The sequence below is a fragment of the Ictalurus furcatus genome, chromosome 24 (genome assembly GCF_023375685.1).
Source record: "Ictalurus furcatus strain D&B chromosome 24, Billie_1.0, whole genome shotgun sequence".
NCBI lineage: Eukaryota > Metazoa > Chordata > Actinopteri > Siluriformes > Ictaluridae > Ictalurus > Ictalurus furcatus.
The window spans coordinates 9,262,553-9,284,736 of record NC_071278.1 but is presented as its reverse complement, the minus strand read 5'-3'; the positions used below and the strand labels follow the sequence as shown (position 1 = coordinate 9,284,736).

Below are 22,184 nucleotides of genomic sequence, written 5' to 3'. Positions count from 1 at the left end.
AGGCTAGATATTTATTGGGAAAGTGACACTATATGAGTCTATCTGTGTTTTCAGAGAACATCTACTGCTTCCTGGTGGCCTACAGGCCCACTGCTGAGAGTTCCCTCTACGTCCTTGTGCTTAGTTGGCGTCCTTTTACATTTTATTGGCCACTTAAAGTTTGTAAAACACTCCTGTCCAGGTGTAAAAGTGCCTTGAGACTCTATAGTTGGTTTTGAGGGAGTGTTTTTACTGGCTTTCTGAACCTAAGTTCACTTTCTAGCTACTGGTATATTTTTCATTTAATACAGTACTGTGCAAAAGTCTTAGGCACCCTGTATTTTTTAAGTATAAACTTTGTTATAGATTTTTATTTTATGACTTCTACAGTATGGAGTCAGTACAAAAAAACATTTTAGATTCCCAAACATTAGTTTTTGTTACAGAAAAATGTTACAGAAAAATGTTTGTATGCCAGTAAAGAAAGCAGCAGATTACCCAAGAGGACACTTTTCAGATTAAAAACACAATTAAGGCTGTTGGATTTTACTGCAAAAATAAGAACATTCAATTTCATTATTTTTGAAGGCATCTTTGCTCTACAGCATTTCTTTTGCATGTGCCTAAGACTTATGCACAGTACTGTATATCTACCATGTTAATAACATCTGAGCCTGTACATTTCGGCACTAAGTGAAGTTTGGCAGTTACACTGATCAAGTAGCACAATTATTAATAAATGTAAATTACTAGTTTGCAATCAGATCAATTGTGCATGCAGTTTGTAGGTGTGTTTCAGGTGATTTAGAAAAGAATAAATCCATGAGTGCCATCACGAGCAAAATAGGATGAGGAAACTATTCACATTACATTCCTATGTGCATTAATTGTTCTCAATAACTATAGAAATATAGAATTATTATATAGAAGTATAGAAACTTCAAAAAGATTCACAGAAGGACGAACTGAACTGAAATTCAAGTATTGAATGTGATGACATGCATTGAGAAACTGTTCAAAAGGTGGTGTTAACATAAAATAAAAGCATTTAGAGAGATGTTAATTAGGTATAGTGAATGGAATACTTCAAAAGTTTCTATCTCAATTCTGATGCCATCAGATATGCAAATGTGCTTTTAATATCTAATATTACTGTAGTAATAATAAGCACTTAATTTGTTAAACCTTCTGATTATGTGTAAGAAATTGTGTTGATAAACATTCTCACTATTAAGTGAATGATATAATGTTGTCTTCAAGTGGCAGAAAAAATGACTTCTGCAAATTTAATACCTGCCCTTTGGTTGTACTAATTTGTGCATGCAATTGCAAGTCATATTTATTTTATTTTATTGCAATGGCAAGTCCCTGTATTTTGCCACAAATTCCATATTTATTAAGGAAAGAATGCAAAAGAACAAGAACAAGCACTACTGTATTTTGCTCAATGGAAAAATGTAATGCTCCATAGATCCTGTTAGTATGTTTCACATTGTTTCACACTGGTTTTTTTTTTTTTTTTTTTTTTTTTTTTAGGTGTTGCATGTTTACACACGAAGACCACTGGCAATTCAGGCCCTTAATTTGATCATTTAAGAAAGGAAATTCCCTTTAATGTTTTAGCCATTTTTGTATTTTTTTTTTTTTACATTTTGGTTAATTTTCATTACCACAGATTGAGAACTACATCAAAGAGAGCATGAAGGCAGAGATGGCACAGTTACAGCAAAGCGCAGTCCACAATCGCACGGCAGCCATGCTGGAAATGGGAACCAATCTTCTCTCCCAGACAGCCGAACAGACCCGCAAGCTTACTGATGTTGAAACACAGGTATCTTCCCCCTGTGAAGCTTCCCACACAACACTTACTAAGCTATTCTTATTATTATTATCTCTGCAGGATCACTACTAAAAAGCCAAACTAAATACACAAATCACATGACTTGTCTGTTCTCCCTGTAGCCATAGTTTGTACTTGTGTTCCCACCATTATTGATGTTTTATGCGAATTTGAATGAGACACACAGGAATATGGTCATGAGTTGATATTGTTGTTTTTGTGAAATGAAGAGTTTTCTTGAGAGAACCAATGTTCTTAAACACCACTCCATGTCCAAGGAACAGCAGTAGCTCAATTTTTCCTGTTTATGACCTCTCTACAGGTGTTGCTTGTTTAATGCTGGCCTACTTTGTGGTTATGTGTGCTATATCATTACTGTCTGGCTGTACTGCTTCGCTGTGACTTGAAATTAGGTTTTGAATCAGACATCCAGGCTGGAGATTCAGCTGCTGGAGAACTCACTGTCCACGAACAAGCTGGAGAAGCAGCTCATGGTACAGACCAATGAGATCAGTAAGCTCCACGATAAGAATGGGTAAGCATAAGCACAAATCATAAACTAATTCAAGAACCCTTGCCCTTTTAAACAGTGTAAAGGCTAATGTTAAAGGAGTGGCTCCAGGGTATGACTGTTGTGTCTGTTTTCTGTGGATTCAACCATCAGTTGATCGCAGATTTTTACAATTCTGATTAGAACTGACTTTTTTGTACATTTGTGACCCGCACTGGGAAATGATGCCCTGGAATGTTTAAATCTGATTCCTAGTAATAATAATTTATTTTCTTTTAAAAAAAAAACAAAAAAACAAATGTAAGTTTCATATCCAAAAAACACAAATTGCAAAATAGAGCATTCAATTCTCAACAATTCAATAAGATCTGAGACAGTTATTTGATCTCATAGTGTGCAATTCAGTGCAACCTGCCAATGGACGAAAGACGTCTCCTGCCTTTAAAAACACTTTTGAAGACATTTTCATAAATGGACTGTTGCGCATTTAATTAATTTGCTATATATGCTGTTTGGATAGTATGATATAGTGTATTTTGTTAATGGGCTTTATCTCTCATCATAAGTATGTAAGCCTGATTCTCAGTTCTATCAGCAGAGCTACCCAGCTGTATTTGGGGGTGGGGAGAGGGAAGGATGCATACTGAACAAAATTTTCATCATGAGTTTCACAAAGATCTAAAAAAGAAAATAGTTACCTGCATTTTTATTTAAAAAAAATAAAAATTGTTCTCCATGTTGATGTCATGGTATTAATATAGTCCAGGAAGCCACCGTGCAGAATTTGATATCCATATGTTATTTTCTATTTTCTATACACAAGTTAATGTGCATCATATACCCAAGATGAGCAATAAAACCTTAAGACAACTGGACTGCCTGGCCTTAGACTAATCTCCAAATGTATACAATAAAATTTGGATTGCTTCTGCCAGTGTTTCAGTCATGGATATTGAGGAAATTCGTATAAATATTTATACACCTATTATAGCCATGTTAAATCAAGTTAATCTCCTATGGTGTGTGAATTATAATGCAGAACAATTGCAACAGAGTGTGGACAGCTTCGCACAGCTGCGCTCTGTCCTAAAACGCTTTCCTACTCTTTCCCTCCTGTCCCCAGCACCTCTTTTGGTGTCTCTCCTTTTCTACTGTCTTTCTCCTCACTGTCTCTCTGTCTTCAGGTTTCTGGAGCTGAAGATGCAGGAAATGGAGTCGAGGCACAGGGAAGAGCTGGATGTGCTGAGGGAGGAAAAGAGCAATCTACAGGCACTTGTGGTCAGGCAGAGTGGTGTGATCCTTGAGCTGGAGGCCCAACTGGGCAAAGCCTCAGGCAACAGCACAGTACTGCAGAAGCAACAGCAGGACCTGATGGACACCGTGCACAGCCTTCTCAACCTCTGCTCCAAGGACGGAGGTACGGAAACGCTGCACAGATCAGCTCTGACTTTTTTCCCAGAATGTTAAGGTGAAATGTAACAATGCACATGCACATTGTGGAATACTTGTGCATTCTTTGTTTTAGCTCTGGTTTGGAAATTGGAGTAAGAGTAATGTAACCTCCTATATGCTTATTATAGCATAAAACTGAAGAGCATATGACCACTATATTTACACTAATTACTGGTTACTTTATATACAAAGCACTATTGTCTGTCAGTTGTCATTGTTGTGTGCCATTGGCCAACATAGTGCTTACAAAGTTTGTTTAGTTCAAAAGAACAACAATTATGATATCCCTCACCCCATTTCCTTGAGGCTCACTTTAGTCGAGTATGTGGCACAACAGAAAAGCGTTCACTCTGTTTTAGGGAGCCATTCGTGCCTGGGAGTCCAAAACGAGTAAAATTGGCCATGCTGTCTGGGTGGGAGGAATGGCACACTCTCTCCTGTGTCAATCACAGCAATACTAGCCAATCATGTATGAGCTCATGTATGCAGATGAGGACAGTTAGCTCTTTCCTCAACTGGAATCTACAGCCTGGGGATTGCTGAGGATGGTACCGCTTGAAGTACCATGGAAATGGTTTTGGACCCCAATTCCACATGGACATTCTCACTGTGGTTGCTGGGACTATTGTTTCTGCTATGGCCTTGGGACTGCAATTACCACCTACAAATTTGCACGCAATTTTTCAAGGTTTCTTCCTCACATCATCTTAGGGAGTTAATTGGGATAAATTCACACACTTAAAAAGGCCCAAGCCTTTAGATACTGCTAATTGTATACAGACTGTATTCATGCATATTTCACCTGGTTAGCATGTAGAATGTGTTAAATTCATACATGTTTAAATAAAATGAATATTTGCCTAGTCCCAGAAGATAAATTAAAAAATTACATTATCCTTCAAAGCAGGTGGTTGTGATCAGACACCGATACTTACTAAGGAGAGGAATACTACAATAGTGTTTATGTATTCAGTATTGTCCAAATACACAGAGAAACCAGGGATTTTACTTAGCCAAGCAGATTGCCAAAACTTTAAATGGATCAGAATTATTCTGCACCTCTACACGGTTGAACAAATAATCACAGTAACAATACCCTCTAACAACTGCACAGAAGTTGAAAATCCCTGTACAGATGTTTATTATTTTGTACTCAAATGAACATAGCGCATTGTTAAATTTCATAATGCACCTGCAGGCCTTTGGAAAGTGAGTGTGATAGACAGCTGTAATGCATCCACCACAAATACAGGGCCCTGTCAATACGTTGTCTTTACTTTCAGGGTTAACTTTTTTTTCCTTCTATTAGCCTGCATCTTAGCTGACAGTTTGAAAGTACTGTTGCTGAAAAATACACAACGTGCAGCTTAATTTCTCACATGCCTCCACATTGCCTAATCCCAGAAACCCCAAAAACACACGAATGTAAGACCTTTTCTACATATCAGAATGATAGACTGAAAGAGTGACATGCAAAACAAATAGAGAAAATGATCCACATTAGTTCTGCATGACAGAAGAATATTTTGAACTTGTACTCATGTTGATGGGAGAAAGCTAGTGATGTGTGTAGTCGCTGCTGTAGTTTCATTCATTTTTCTTTTAATTAAGGTAAGAACATTCATCGTTAGTCACTGCTAATCATTTTCAAATATGTTCGTGTTATCTATGGGAAGTCACCATTGTCAATATCCACAAAATAACAGTAAAGTTTGTAGAGTATTATATATTGATATATATTATATGATATTGTTAGAGAGTATAAAATTAGCAAAGTGATAATTCATTCGGAAACCGGAAAAATGTCGTTGATGCCACGTTGTGTTGTGATTGGCCAACATTTGTTTTTATTTTCACTGGGGTGGATTAAAGTCTTGGGGGTCACAGTGGCTTAGTGGTTAGCATGTTTGCATCGCACCTCCAGGGTTGGTGATTCAAATCCTGCCTTCGCTTTGGGGGTTTCATCTGACAGTCCAAAGACATGCATTGTAGGCTGTTTGGCAATTCCAAATTGTTCATAGTGTGTGAATGTGTTTGTGATTGTTTCCTGTGATGGGTTGTCACCCCATCCAGGGTGTCCCGTCTTATGTCCTGAGCTCCCTGGTATAGTCTCCAGGCCCCCCGCGACCCTGTGTAGGATGGATGGATGGATGTATGGATGGATGGGTTAAGATCTTAGTTAGGAAATTAGTGTCAGAAACGCGAAACGCGAATCGCAACAATTGTCACTCTGCCTATACCCATGAATTAAGTGTAGATATGATAGCTCTGAGTGTTTAGTTAAATCCATGATTTTAGAATTTTTCTTTACATATATTTCTTATAATGATAATGAGTCTTTATTGGTCACATATAAATTGCAGCACAGTGAAATTCTTTTCTTCACATACTCCAGCATGCCAGGAGGTTGGGGTCAGAGCTCAGGGTCAGCCATAATACAGCGCCCCTGGAACAGAGGGGGTTAAGGGCCTTGCTCAAAGGCCCAGCAGTGGCAGCCTGGCAGCACCAGGGTTTGAACCCGGACCTTCCGATCAACTTTCCAGTTTCCAACCTGTGCCCACTGTAGCATCGATTCCTGCTCTTAGCTGACAGGAGAGGAACCCGATGTGGTCTTCTGCTGTGGTCGCTCAACCACCTCAAAGTTCAATGTGTTGTGCATTCTGAGACGCTTTTCTGCTCACCACAGTTCTAAAAAGTGATTATTTGAGTTACTGTAGCTGTCCTGTCAGCTTGAACCAGTCTGGCCATTCTCCTCTAAACTTTCTCATCAGCAGTGTGTTTCCACCCACAGAACTGTCACTCACCAGATGTTTTTTGTTTTTTTGCATAAAAAAAGCCGTTTCTGAAATCCTCAAATTCAAAACAACCATGCCACAAGTATAGATTTCCTAATAAAGTGTTCAGTGTGTGTGTGTGTGTGTGTGTGTGTGTGTGTGTGTGTGTGTGTGTGTGTGTACCTATACCTATAACAGTTCAATTCTAGCTGAATTAGATATACTGAGATCATAATTTAAGTCTAAATCTAAATATATCAGGGTGCCAACAGATGATTCATGTTTTGTTCACCAAATTCAGTGTGTTTAGATGCAGTTGTGCAAAATCCCAAGCCTTTACAAAATCAGCAGCTTTTTTTGCCATGCCTCATGCAGCTGATTATCTCATTGGCTGCGCTTGGAAAGGTCAGCGACAATGGGGTCAAAGTTGAATTCGATTATGAGAACTAGATAACTTTGAAGCAGTGGTAAAGCATAACATTTAGGCAGTGTGCAAGGCTAAAAGTGATACTCTATCTTGGGCAAGCCTTTCCATTCTTTCTACATAACCTATCATTTAAAACAAGAAGGTAAACAAAAGTACATAACCCACATTTTATTCAAAAAGTGCAGAAAACAGACTTCTTTGAAAGACATCACCTTCACGACTGCAGTATTGTGTTGTAACGGATGGAGCTCCTCACACTTCAGCACACTGTCTGCTCTTTAACAGTTGACCGAAGTGTCACAAAGGCCCGTTTGCAGTTACAGGCTGAGCCTCCATTATGACTGTATATGTGTCTGTAAATATTCGATCATGGTCACCTTACACAAGTTCATTTGTAAAAAAAAATTTTTTAGAAACAATCCACATATAATATACCTGGCTGTAATCAAAAGTTAGCTAATAACCACCAACTAACTGGTTTGCTATAGAACAGGACAACAGATATTTAGAGACAGTAAAGACATTCAATTTTGTATACAGAGTATTTCGTGGATCTAGGCTCTCGATTTTGAGAATAGTGCTATTGGCGTTCAGTGAAATTCTCCTGAGTTTGTTGGCCTACAGAATTCCCTATTGAATACTGCAGCCTCAAATTTCTCCAAATTCAACAAATTCCACTTTCCACACCCACAGTGGCTCAAAGGCTAGCGATTTCTCCCTGGCGGTCAGAGCTGGTCTTACGGCAACTCCGACTTATCCAGCAAACGCATTATTTCTCTTACCCCTCCCCCCCCCCCCCCCAACTGTAACCAAGGCTTGCCCTTTTGACCTTGCTTCTGCCCTAGATCTCAGTGGTCACAGAAAATTTACCATGGATGTCTATGCTGGGACTGACTTGAGTGCAGAGAAATTTCAAACCTCTGGGCACAAGTTCCACTTCCTGCTGGGAGGGCACTGTGAGCAAAGCTACTTCCTGTTGCTCTTTCAGTCATTAGGACATTGAGCTGACACCCAAGTGACTCTTTTAACCAGACGTCTGCATTTTTGTGATTACAAATGAGACCACAAAGATTCTGAAAGAGACGGTGAGAACTCGGGACTTTGTTGCCGGTGTGTCCTACTCAAGTCTTGTTTTTGTTTTTGTTTTTTGTTTACAATTCTAGCACTACAATATACTAAACCTTGTATGTTATTCTGGACTACACTTAATTAGTATAGTTAGGTGTTGAATATTTCTGTTGTGGTAGAAATACTGTATCAATCTGTACTGTCCTTAAAGGCAATCGAAGTAACTTAAATAATGTGCATTATAGGATTAAGAGGGAATAAATTGTTTAGAATTGTCCTGTTGCTGTTTTGTGTTTGCTCATTTGCTTTTATGGAGCAGTTTGTAGCTTTGAGTATACCATAGAGGTCACCTTCCTCACCTCTGGTTGAATTAGTCAAATCTTAATGAGTCCAACGGGACAGTCTATGCTCTTGAGGTGAAAGGGAAGGTTCCAAGGTTCAGACTACCATGGCACCTCTACTGCAATTTAAAACTGGGTCAGGGGTTCTTCAATAGGGAGAGCATACATCTATTTCCTATCCAAGCCAATCATTAGAAATGTTTGGCATATAATATCGTAATGTGGGGTCTGCATGTATTAGTCTTTGTTTCCAGACTAGAAAATGGCTGAATTTGAAAATGTTCAGTGTATTACTGAAGGCAGATGAGCATAAATAAAAATGTTGGTAATAAAAATAATCATCATGTACAGCGATCATTAATTTTTCTACTTTCAAATTGTTTTAGTAGCTATTAAACGTTTGTTTTCCTCCCTATGGAAGTTTGATCTGTGATTGCCAGATGAGCTCATCTACGTAGCACACTTATCACTTCTAAACATATTACAAACTCTGGGAGCTAATCGTGTTTTAATGGTAACTGATCCCAGTTCTGGGCGGCTGCTACGAATCCCTCACTGCTACGCATGAATTTCTTTTTTCTGCGCTGTGTTATCGCACCTAATGAATAGCATCAGTCATCTTTGATTACCACAGCCTCGGCTCTGCAAAGTGTTGTTGTTTCAGTCACTGGGTTTAGTTTTCGAGAAATATATTGCACCTCAGCATGGTACTTTTCATGGCTTTTTAAATAAATGTGTCTGAAATGAAACTGTTAGATTTTGGCATACTATTACTGAGATGCTTTGAGCCTTATGTAATGTTCTGGTTTGCCAAATGAATTGGCTACAGTTAGTCATTACCTCTGCTCTCTTTTTTTTTTATTTTCAGTTTAGTGTCAGTTCAGTTGCTGGTATGTTTTCATTGCTCATCTGATATTAATACAGCCTCAAATTCTCAAGCCATTTGAATGTCTGGGATGTCTGGCTTATACTGACCATAAACAAGATTTGCTCTTGCTCGCATCATTTTAGTCTCAGTTTACTTAAGACATCTTAATTCTTTATAGGAGAGTTTTAGAGCGTTTTAGTTTGCTTGACTAACGTCCTGATTTATAGAAGTAGTTTTTCCTGTTTGTACTTTTCACAAAAACTCCCCACTGAACAGAAGTCCCTACTGAAGGAGCAAGAATTCATATGTAAATAGAGAACAGTGTATTAATGTGTAGCTTAGTGCCAGGACACAAGCTGTTTAATAGTTCCTGATATTTAATCGGTTAATGCTAAGTGCATCTTCATTTTCCTTGGGAATCCCTACTGCTAACATGGTACCATTTTGTGACTCATAGCATTTGGTTTAAAAATATCCTTGGTTTCTGAATAATTATAGTGTGTTTATTTGAGAAAAATCTTTTGGGATGCATTTGTGGTTGTGAGTACACTTTTGCAATGAGCTATGTCAATAAGTCTGAATCCAGATGTTACTACACAGTGAAAACATTTTGTTTTTGTGGTGGCACGGTGACAGACGCACACATTGATCAATAACACCTGTCAAAAATGTCTACACACCACCTAGCAAGAATGTTGGAACGTTGACCTTGCACATGCCTCATCAGAGATATCACCGTTCACTGGACATATATATATATATATATATATATATATATATATATATATTCTTATATACTGCGTTTGAATATCTCCTTAATAATTGTTTTCTCATAAACATATTATTTGTAATGTTAGTTGCAGTTATAATGATCATTGTGGTCAATCAATAAATTATTAGAAAAGTATTATTAAAGGCTTCATAACTATCACGGACAGCTGGTCAGGATATTGAATGGGATGGCGAAAACAGATTTTTACTATGCGTGAGTAAAGGACCTTCTTTCTTTCTTACTATAGTTAGGTGTTAAATGTTTCTTCCGTGGAAGAAATCTCAGGAATCATGTTTGTACTGAGTTTTTGACACCTTTAGGCTTGATCTTTAATATAACAGTCTCATCATGTACACATAATACGTAACACAAACAATGAAAGACTGATGGATAGCATCACTTGTGCTTCCTAATTTTGTTTAAGTCAACTGTTTGAATGGCTATAATCGTGCTGTAATCATACTGTATTTCACATACGCCTTCTCAATAAAAACAAACAAACAAAAAACACAACATGCCATGTCAAATATGGCCAAAAAATCTTATTTATTTGCTTATTTACTTGCTTATTTATTTATCTCTTTTTCTTGTAAGCAAGGGAGGGCTTAAACCTTTCTAGCGTTTCCCATGAGCTTTAAAATACTGCTCTAATGTGAGCCCAAGTAGGAGATCAATCTGAAGGACAGACCTTATTCAGCCAAAGATGAGACATCCGCAGGTACACTGCATACTCAATGGGCATGATCTCTCTAAGTGTTTTGTCTCTAGCAATTTTGTATCTAGCAATAAATTGCCATCAGACAGGTCTGGCTTCTTGTTGTGCTAGACTCCACAGCATGCAGTTCTACTCTATGAACCTGTCACTGCGGGAGATTCTTGTCACTGACACTTGGTTCTTTCACAGTGAGGCAGCTATTATAGTCTTTCTCTTGAAGGTCTTTCTACCTCCGCTGCCCACCGCCTCACTCCAGGGATCAAAGCCAGGCCTAAACACCATCCTGCTCTGTGGTGACATCTCTTCTCCCAAAACAGCCCCAACAGTGAAAACAAGGGTGTGAAAGCTGAGTTGGACTCTTTAGGAGCATTAGCGAGAAGAAACGGGAAGAAATTTCAGAGATATAACCAGGACTTGGCGTGTAAATATAAACCACTTGTTATAACAGGAACTTGAAATTTATAGCTTGTAGTATTTTGTCCGCAGACCTTTGCTTGGTTTCAAAATATTGGCAGGAGTAATTATGTGCAGATGGAGGGAGAGCCAGCTGCAGGCTTTGAGAGGCCTGACCGAGCCGGACGTTTCCTCATTCGGTGCAAGAGATCAGCGCTTTGATTAAAGAGCGTTCACACTGGAAACATGTCACTCACTACCACTCACTGGAAGATCTTATCGATAAAACACCAGAGAGCTTTCCAGTAGATCCAAATACGGTGTTCTCTATTCACGTTCAACATGCACATTTCCTCACTGTGGACGTTTCAATCTGAAAAATTCGGCTGTATTTTGAATTTCGGTGTGTATTATTTATTCTGTTATCTGAGTGAGCTTGGGTACGCTTTTCTTTATTGGCTAGAGCTTCAATGCATTCCATCACCTAAAACCATGTCTCGAAAAAAAAAGAAAAACTTTTTTTTACCATCGCTTCAGTCCAATGTCATAGTGTTTTATTTTCTGTTTTTCCAGTGCAGGAGGTGTGATTGATTTGTGCATGTCTAACCAGAGATGAAAAAGGTGTCATATGATTTTAAACACATTCTATCCCTTTCCCATCCTGAGAAGCAATAAATTCTGAACACTCCCTGCCAATCACAACCATGTATATATGTAATCCTTGCTGGATGTCTTTTCAGAAAATGTTCTCTGCTCTTACTCCGAAAGCATTGCATCATAAAACCTCTGTTTTCATATTCACATGGGTATTATAAACCACAGTTGGCATGAGCATAATAGAACTCATGAAAACGATCATCACCCGCTGCTTTCTAGTAGTATATGTACTGCAGAATGTCAGTCAGTCAATTGTTCATCTGGATGAATCTTGTTCTGTTGAAATGGAAGCACTTGTGGTGACAGATTGTGTGATAGATAATAAGACTCAATCACAGCAGTGAAGGGGATATGGTCATGTTTCTCAACATTCAAACTGTGAAAGTAATGGACCATTCCATGTAGAGATCAACTAACTAACTCTATCTTTCATTCGCAGTGGTGCCCAACAGCACAAAACAAGCCGATGAGGAGAAGAAATTCCGGGACTGCGCTGATCTCTATGAAGCAGGCTTCCAGAAAAATGGAGTATATACCATCAACATTAGTCCGCAAGAAACGAAAAAGGTGTGTGTTTGCATATGTGTGTGTGTGTGTGTGTGTGTGTGTGTGTGTTCAGATCTCGTAAGATCTCTCATCATCTTTAAAAGATTATCCCTCCTTCTGGTTCTCACATTCTCACCCTCCACTGCTTATTTTAGTGAATTTGTTGCTCCAAACATATCTGGCTGGAATCACCAGTTAATCAACAAGACTAATGAGAATATTATGGGTATATTAGAGCCAGATTAGGAAACCCAATAATAGTCCATTAGAAACGCTGATGCGAAACATTGGTAGATTGGAAGAAAGCCACTGTGAGCAACGTTGACGCAGTTGCTGGTTTAGCAAGATAACGCTGAGTGCAGTGAGTGTAGCGTTAGGGAGGAGGGGTCGTTTAGTTTACACTATAGTTTATCATTTATTTATATCAATGGCTCCAAATCCAGTGCTCCAAATCCAGACCCAAGATTTTTTATTTTTTTTTAAATCAGAGGTCATGCTTGAAGCTGAGCGAACCAGAATGTATAATAGCTGTATATAGATGGACTGGATTAGTTTTCACAGCTCTAAAAATAAGGTTGGAAAGTGGAGAGGTTCTGTATATGCTCTGCGTCATATACAGTAGGTGAGACTGCAGGCCATTAGGCTGCATTTTATAGTGTGGAAATGTGGAGGAATGTATATGTTGTGTAATCTAAACAAGACTCTATGACCATGTTCCGGGGACATACAACATTTCAGTGTAGCTGGTATCTGTGTGTTTGTGTGTGTATAGACATGTGTCTGGGTGTCTAGTTTCAACAAAAGTCAAGTCTGTGGTTCTCGGGTAATTGTCCTCTGACTGGATTGTGTGTATTCAGCTGGACGTATGTGAGGTTAACAAAATCTCTCCTCCACCACCAAAGAGCGGCAGTCACCGATTTGCCGCTTATTGGTTTACACCGAGCCACACATGGCTAGATTACAGCCATGTGTCCCTCTTTTGTCTCCACTCTGATCTTAAACCTGGACTTCTGCCCTGCTCTAATTGCTAACTAAACATGTAGGCAAGCCTACTTTAGCCGGACCGCAAAAAAAGCAGCTTGTTGGGAACATCTGTCTCTATGCTGTTATAAATGTGTATTAATTAGCTAGCAATTTTTTTTTAAATAACTATAATAGTCCTAGTTAACATTAGTTCACTGGAAACATGGTGAACAGTGCACTAGCTAGATTACACTTGGGGGAAAAAAACATATATCACAGAACTTTCTCTGCTGATATCTTTAATCAAGCACGGACGTCTAACAGCTTTCAGCGCAGCTGATGATTTGGACACGCTAAGAAAAAGAAAGAGAGAAAATGAACAAAGAATTTACACTATCAATCCTAAAAAGCAAATGCCACAAAATGTCATAATTTCATATTTTATCTCAGAGCGTGTAAGATGATCCGAACTAACTATAAAAATCTAAATCCTTTTATGTCAGAAAAAAGCGATGACTTTGCTCTTCCATGTCTGGAATGTGATTTGTTAGGGACGTACGTATTTGCATATAGAATTTAGCGTAGGCTTAAATTAAAATAAACAATTACTATTAATATGCATTGTAATTTGGATGTTTCTCTTAAGAATGTGCTTTAATGGCTTTATATGTGTGTGTGTGTGTGTGTGTGTGTGTGTGTGTGTGTGTGTGTGTGTGTGTGTGTGTGTGTGTGTGTCTGCAAGCAGGTATACTGTAATATGGAAACTGCTGGGGGAGGCTGGACGGTAATCCAACGCCGAGAGGATGGTAGTGTTGACTTTCAGAGGACATGGAAAGAGTACAAGATGGTACGCCAAGAAATATCACACTTCTAACCTTCATTTAGACTGTTAACAGGGGTGAGGGATGTCTAGGACAGCCAGGAGAACAGTAAGCAGATGAAACTTTATTGCAGATATTAATATGAGAAAACATCTTGACATCCAGGAGCAGTAACAATTTATTCCACACATTAAACGCTTGGCCTTTTGCACACATGATCTGGATGCCCAACTTCAGACTTAGAAGGCTGTAGTCAAGCACAGTTTGGTGATTATTGTACTCTAACACATCTAGTAAAACTAGAAATATACTGGCATGTTGAATGAAGAAATCACCCAGCGTCAGCCTCTCAGGACTGTAGCTGATATAGACATGAGGCAGCTCTTCAGCGATGGAGATGTTTTTGTCAACAGAGCTCGGCTTCGGCATGTGTCATGGAATGCGGAGATGTAACGTAATCATTTTTATCAGAGGTTTATTAACATTACGAGTCCAAACAGACAGGCCATTTTTTTTTTTTTTTTTTTTTTTTTTTAAATCAACCATATGTAATTAATGCTGTATTAAGACTCTATTCACATGACCAGTGCATCAGTGCTATAGTATATTATGAGTATATTTAGTTTATTTATTTGCAAAATATACATTAATCCCATGGTTCGCAAAGTGAGGTCTGTGAGGCATATCCAGGTGGTCCATAATAAAAAAATAATAATAATACATAGGTTTATAAATAAAGTCAACTTGGACCTAATGTGTTCTATGTGTGGAAAGTTCAGGAATAAAATGTCGATGGCGCCACAAACATAGCCAAAGTAATTGTGTACACATTTAAATAATGAGCTTAATATTGGAATAGTTATAGGATTATGTTCAGAAATCAGTGCTGAGGAGGTCCCTGGAATTGATTTTATTATTAAAAAGAGTTTGAGAACCCCTGTACTAACCTAATGTTACACCAATGAAATCGTCAAGAGACATTCATGGTACGAAAACATTTTAAAATTCCTCGTACATTTAATAAAGAAATTAGATGGACTGGGAGTTGGATCACTGAGCTGGAAATCTCAAAACAAAGGCAGATTAAACAGCATTTTAATCATAATGAAATCAGTTTCATTGATATACGGTACGTACCAGAGGTGGGTAGAGTCGCCAAAAATGTTACTAAAGTACAAGTAAAACTATTTAATAACAATAATTACTCAAGTAACAGAAAGAGTTAATAATGACATGAGTAAGAGTACTAAATTATCCAATGAGAAGACGACTCGAGTGATTAAAACGAAGGGAAAATCCTGAATCACAGACTACATGGAGAACTGTAAGTCACACCTCTCCTTGAAAATCTGTCTTTTCTGTTTATATGATATAAAACCTGGGTTCAAGATGAAGCAGCATATCCCAGTCCTCTGTACTGGTACAATAACACAGAACCTGTCATTTTCAACACAAAATCTCACACACACCCCAAAAAACAAACAGAGGGCTGTCCTGCGTGCTCTCCTTCCCCCTCTTCGGCCACTAACGTCCAGGCCTGAGCCTCACAAAAAGTGAGCGGTTGTTGTGTCCACATTCAGACCACTGCAGCGAGACTCGCCACCTCATTATACATGATATAAACGTATTATTAAAACTACAATCTTTAAGAGTAATGGAGGAACGCCACCAAATGTAGCGAAGTAAAAGTACATTTCTGTGATTAAAAATGAACTTGAGTAAGAGGATAAGTATGGCCAGCTAAACCTACTCTTAAAAGTATGTTTTTCCCCCCAAAAGGTTACTCAAGTAAATGTAACAAAGTAAATATAGTGTATTACTACTACTAATTGATCCATCTACTGATCATCTAATATTAACTGTCGTCTTTAAATGTTCTGCACCACTGTCTTGTTGGACAATAATGTTTTACGAGAGATATTGATGAACCCAGATCAGTCTGAAAACATGAGCTGGTGTGAAATGTACTAAATACTAAACTCATTTAGGTAAGCACAATGATGCAACTGAGTAGCCTACTGAGACAACTGAAAAACATTTCTGGATTTTGGCTCAGCAGTAATTTGGTGATTAGGTGCAGTGGAAAAGGTTTGTAAAGGTTGCTATTTATGCCTATTAGTGAAGTGATGCAAAACAACCTGTAACCTTAGAGAGGATTATTACAACACAGCACATTAATACTGTGCTTTATCCACAAGCACTAACCCAAGAGGATGCCCCGCTTGACCACTGCCCTCTTTGGCTACTCATATAGTTCTCGTGAGAACTTGTGCAGCAGGGAGGGGGTGGGGAGGGAGGGGGTTCGGGTTAGAGAAGGAAGGGAAGGTTTACTCATATGTGAACATAGTCAAATGTCTGGCTTTTAAAATCTAATTACAATAGCCCACACCTTGACAACAAATACAGACTCACAACAAGAAAAATTCAGGGAATAATTATATTTTTCCACCCACACACGGCTCGCCTCAGGCCAGATGCATATCTCGTATCATAAATCACTAGTATCGTAATCACTTTGAAATGCTGAAATCAATAGCCAGCACTTAATAAAAGACCAATGTGTAACACAGCAATATCTCCTTCATGTTTGCTATCAAAATCACACACAGCCCCTGCCAGCACATTTGGCTCATTTCCAACATCATTCTGATTACTTATGGGCCACTTCATGATTTCGAATTATATCATCAGCAACTTATTTTCCCCTGAATGTAATGATTACTCAGGATTGCATCTTCAATTTCTTAGAAAACAGGGACTGTAGGAGAATATGATGTGCAATCCAGTACCATATGGTGCTCATTTGTTGCACCATAAACAGGTAGAGTTTGTTCGTTTGGGGCTTCGGTTTATATTGTCTCTACTGTATGCATTAAGACATTATTCAGAAGCTGTTCCAGCAAGTTAAATGAGCTGAGCCAGTTGTGTACACATCGGAAAAGCGCTCAGAAGTCCTACTGGGAGGGGCATCCTTACTGTTATATTAAGAGATTAGGGTTAATTACCAAATGATGGCACAAGTGAACAGAGCGAAATGTCTATTTCAGAGAAAGACTGTGAACTGCTGCACGTACACAGTGCATTGTGCATTAGTAATGTATATATTACTTATCAAACAGCTTGCATTTACAAATATTATTGCAAATTGGTTCGTAAAGCACTGATACCATCATGTATCAACATTTCCAAAAACCTTCGAAATTATAATCTTAGAAAACATGATAAATTAAGTTGCTTGCGTTTGCTGATTGCTGAGCTTTCTTGGACCAGGCTGTGTTTCCCATGGTCTGCTCCAGGGCCCATCAGTAACCCTCCTGAATTCCTGCACTGACCCTGGGTGCATTCTCCCTTCCAGGGCTTTGGGAGTGTGTCAGCTGAGCACTGGCTGGGGAATGAGTTCGTGTACATGCTGACCAGCCAGAGACAGTACGCCCTCCGCGTAGAGCTCACTGACTGGGATGGACATCAGGCCTTCTCCCAGTATGACCGCTTTCACATCGGCAGCGAGAAAAACAAGTACAGGTACTGGAAATCCTGTGATGCTCTAATCTGGTGTTGATTCATTCAAGCTGAAAAAATGTTTCTTATTCTGTATGTTAACATTACTGTTTATGCCACTGCTCCAGGCAGTGCTCTGACATTTCTTTTGCTCATAAAAAGCGTATATTCCCACTTCATTCTGTATACAGATATTCTGGTAGATGTTGCGCAGAATGGGACAGTCGAAATACTAGAAAGTTTTAAGACCTCCCATCATATTGAGTGCTTGAAAACATCCTCTCTTTTAGTCCTCTCCATGCATCTAAGCATACAGGTTCAAATTCAGCGGACACCACTGTCTATGGCTGACATATGAGCTCCACCAGATTTTGGAGCAAACCATTCCAAGTGTTCAAACACTTAAAAGCAGATATATTCTCTTACTGCTTCAAGAGACTGTCAGTCGGCTAGATAAGTTGCTGCTGATAATTAGGTTTTGTTTTTTTAACTTACTCTCCTCTTTTCACCTTAAATGGAAATTTGATTATTATAAGTTTGTAGTAGAATGTAACACAGATACAGTGTACATATTAAGACATCCTCGTCGTGCCTCATCGCAAAAGGCTTCAGGGCTCAGGAAAAACTTTGTCAGTTGCCAGGTCTCGTACAGTTAGGCATCGGGCAAAACGGCCTCAGGCTTTTATTTGCATGTTTTAAAAGTTAGCTTAACAAAATATTGCAACTAGCTAGCTAGAATGTTGGCGAGTTAGTTTTTTAAATGTGTAAATAATACTTGGGAATAATATTAAATAATTGCAGTGGAACATGATCTCTTAATGATACAACTTAATCAGTGTAACAGTTAATAAAAAAGTAAGAATTAAGTATATCAGGTATGGCTTCTGTCTCTACCTGTCTGTCCTCAACCACCGTTCTGATCTGCTTCTGAACTGCGTGCAGATATGACGTCACATGGGGGTGGGGCAATGCGAACCTTTCACCTGAAGCTATTCAGTCTGAAGCCGTTTTGCCTGATGCCTTTATGTCTGAAGCAATTTTCCCTGATGCCTTCATGTCTGAGGCCATTTTGCCCGATGCCTACAGCATCTGTACAAGACCTGACACCTGACGTTTTTTTTCCTGAGTCCCTAAAGCCTTTTAATCTGAGGCATGATGTCATTTTGTCAAACGGCTGAGAACTGACGCTGAGGTCTGAGGATGTCCTAATATGTACACCATACACCAATCATATGTCTATTACTTTGAGGCAATCTCAGATCAAGTCTAAAGTGTAACACTCAGTAGGAAAAAGGTGTCAGGTATAGTCCACGGTGGTGCTCTCGAGATCACATCTAATTGGTGAATTCGTACTCACAAAGTCATGCTAGCATTACATTCCTTTTTGGCACTCACCTCCAGTGGCCAGCTTTATTTGATTATTAAACAGCTTTCATTGCTGAGACTGGAGAAAGAACAAACAGCTACATTGTAATTCAGTTTGGGCTTTGTGGAATTGGGCTTTTGTGGCCTCCAGTGGTGCCTGACACGAGCATTCACTGAATGAATTTCACACAATCTCTCCCTTTTGTGGACATGATTTGTAAAACATTATTGTACAGAATGTGATGAATTTGAGAACACAATTTTTAAACACATGGAAAACCATACCCACAAGCCCGCACGATCAAGCGCGCTCATTTAATCATAATATAGCTTTGCTGTGCTTTTTAGTGTGTCACTTTGTCCTGGCTTATGAACAGCCTATGCCAGTAAAAAGTTTCAAGAATCTAATCGGCATTCTGGTCTCTATAAATAGATTTGTTCTTTTAAACTGTTGTGGTCTCAGACTCACACATTGCTTGTATGGAACGTTAGCCAAAGCAAACTTGTTCCCATGGGTCTAAACAAACTGGATGAGATGTTGCCACTTCTGGTAGTGTGCTCTAATACTTTCACTGCGTTTAGTCTGAAACTGTTGGTTTGTGCATTTTCAACATACAGCATAAAACGAACGAATACGATTTATAGTTATAATGTTTTATGATCACTGACACACACAAACACAGACTATGTATAGCTGAGAATGGCTACAAATCTACACTGGAAAGCACAGATAATCGTTTAAAACTTAACGTATTACAAAGTCCTATACTTCTCGTTTATCACAGGCAGCGGTGGAGGCTTGCCAGTTGCTTGAAATGTTGCTTGAATGCCAGCCTCTTAAACCTGGACAGGAAATGGTTTGGGTTTTAGAACTGTGGCACAGAAAAGCAAGCAGAAATTAACGCTGTAACCTAAATCACAAAACAACTCTCACTTCCATTAATACTACTCAAGTTAATGATCGCCCAATTACATACACAATCTGAAATAAATCAGAGTACTTGGCCACATGTGTGCCGCATGATAAATTACAGCTAATGACCACATGTATCTAATGTTTTTTTTTCTTTAAATTTTCTTCACTGGATTTAGACAATGCTTTTTCTCAGAAGACAGAATGTGTAATGTTATTTACATTATTTCAGGAGAATTTTTACTGTTTCATTACACACATCTCAGGAAAGAGTATTGGTGCTCTCGGAACTATTCGTTATTTACGATGCAAAATGTCTGCCATGTACATTCACTATAGCAACATATGGTGTAACATGTTGTCCTTTGTTGTGATCTCAAGAGACAAAATATACATCACACTTTCATGAAGATCTAAAAACGTCCATTGGTACATTTCTAGTTGGTCACATGATCTGTGTGATGTGTGCCAATATCTTTCTGGCCAAACACTGTACAAATACTAAAAAAAAACATCTGGAATGCCTGATATGGGCTGTCCCTGGTAATCCCCAACTACAGCGTATATACATCCGCTACACACATCTCAAATGGCTTGAAGTAATGTCATTGGCTAATCACTGTAGTCATGGAGCTTTGAATGGGAAAGAGATGAAATATTATTTGGTTGGATCAAGGAAGAGGGAATGTAGTAAAACTGAGAGTATCACGTGAGTCTTCAACCATACATGCACTTAGTAAACCTTTACATTATCTGATTTGTTGTGTAGATACTGTGTGCTGCTGTGGGACATGTGGGCCTCTTGCTTGGTTTGTGGAATATGAATGCTGTACAGATTGTCAAGGAAAACAAATAGACATTATAAGTATGAAGTTATCAGGTCCACACATGATATATTGTATACACTAGAACTCCATTTATGCTGCAAACACCTATCAGTGCACACTGATCAGAAACAGCTTTATTATGGGAATAGCTATGGGGTGGCCAGTCAAAATGGCATATGATATGAAATTGAGTGACTTGATAAATCTCGCTGTGATTGAGTCATAAAGCTATATCATCTCTATAGCATCTCTCAGAATTTGAAAAGTTAACTTCTTTCATTGCCTAATGAAGAGGATAGTCAATAAGTATAGCATCATGCATGAACTCATAAGTGTAGATCGCTAACACAGCAACAAGAGTCATTCCCTGGCCTCACTGACCACCATAAACAGATTAGCAAACATTGGTCAAACATTTTATGTGAACAGTATTCATTAATTTCAGGCATTACATTGAATTTCTTCAGTTTGTTCTTAGCCACTATTAGCTAATGATATTGAATTCATAAGATGTAGCCTACTGTTATGTTAGTTATGACTTTTTTTGTATCTTGGTCAACAACAAACAAATGTTGTTTACTGTAGGTGTGTGCATTTTATGCTCAATGGGGATCCTACTCAGGCCATACAGTAATAGGAGTAGCCACATTATGAAATTTTCTAGACAGCCAGCTCAATAAAGTCATTGGGTTTAACCCTAACCTGACCACATCAATGTAAAAGGTCACACCGGCTCGCATGTTGGACAATATTCAGACCGTATTGGTGACTAAAGTCCAGAATTTACGATAATATTTACATGAAGGAATTTAAGTGACCTACATGTAGGTCATAGTTCTGAGGTTGCCAGATTTATATTGAGTAGAAACATCAAAGATGGGTTTTTCAATAGCATCTAGACAACTGCTTTTAAACACAAACACTTGCCTTTACTATCAAGGATAGAAAATGCAAAGTGCAGGCAGAAATATCTTCTTTTTTTTTTTTTTTTTTTTGATGTCCAATGTAATAATATGTAACATAAAAGCATAAACATAAAAGATTCAATTAATAAATAAAAATACTATATGAATAAGAAAATGGAGAAAATGGCAAGCATTGAAATAAAGAAACATTCAAATAAAATAAATCTGATAGGAGTCTAGTATATTGTCAATATGCTGCATGAAATGTCCTAGTTGTAATTATCACAGTAATTTGTGCAAATTTGGTTTAATTTAACAATATGGCTTCCACCCTCATTATTCGGCAGCTGAGAAAATAGCACTTGACCCATCACATCCTATTATCTTGCTTTTTATTTTATTAATATCCTGCTCCATCAGGTACTCCTGCATACAACTCGCAAGATACTAAATCGAGGTTATGAAATTGTTATGTCTGTGATTTGTCGACTTAATAAAATAATTTCAATGCAAAGAAAACACACCCTAAAGAAAATCAGTCCTAAGCAA

The 22,184-nt window shown here is 38.4% G+C and overlaps 1 protein-coding gene across 2 annotated transcripts in view; it reads left to right on the top strand.

The window, feature by feature from the left end:
* Nucleotides 1-22,184, top strand: part of angpt1 (angiopoietin 1) — a 62,543-nt gene that overhangs the window by 22,250 nt on the left and 18,109 nt on the right. Inside the window, exons 2-7 of one of the 2 annotated variants that reach the window (XM_053612479.1) lie at nucleotides 1,655-1,810; nucleotides 2,245-2,354; nucleotides 3,515-3,747; nucleotides 12,237-12,364; nucleotides 14,052-14,153; nucleotides 17,483-17,649. In XM_053612479.1, coding sequence (XP_053468454.1) covers nucleotides 1,655-1,810; nucleotides 2,245-2,354; nucleotides 3,515-3,747; nucleotides 12,237-12,364; nucleotides 14,052-14,153; nucleotides 17,483-17,649 — 896 coding nt within the window. Of the gene's footprint in view, nucleotides 1-1,654; nucleotides 1,811-2,232; nucleotides 2,355-3,514; nucleotides 3,748-12,236; nucleotides 12,365-14,051; nucleotides 14,154-17,482; nucleotides 17,650-22,184 lie in introns of both variants that reach the window. The other variant, XM_053612478.1, reaches the window with a different exon arrangement.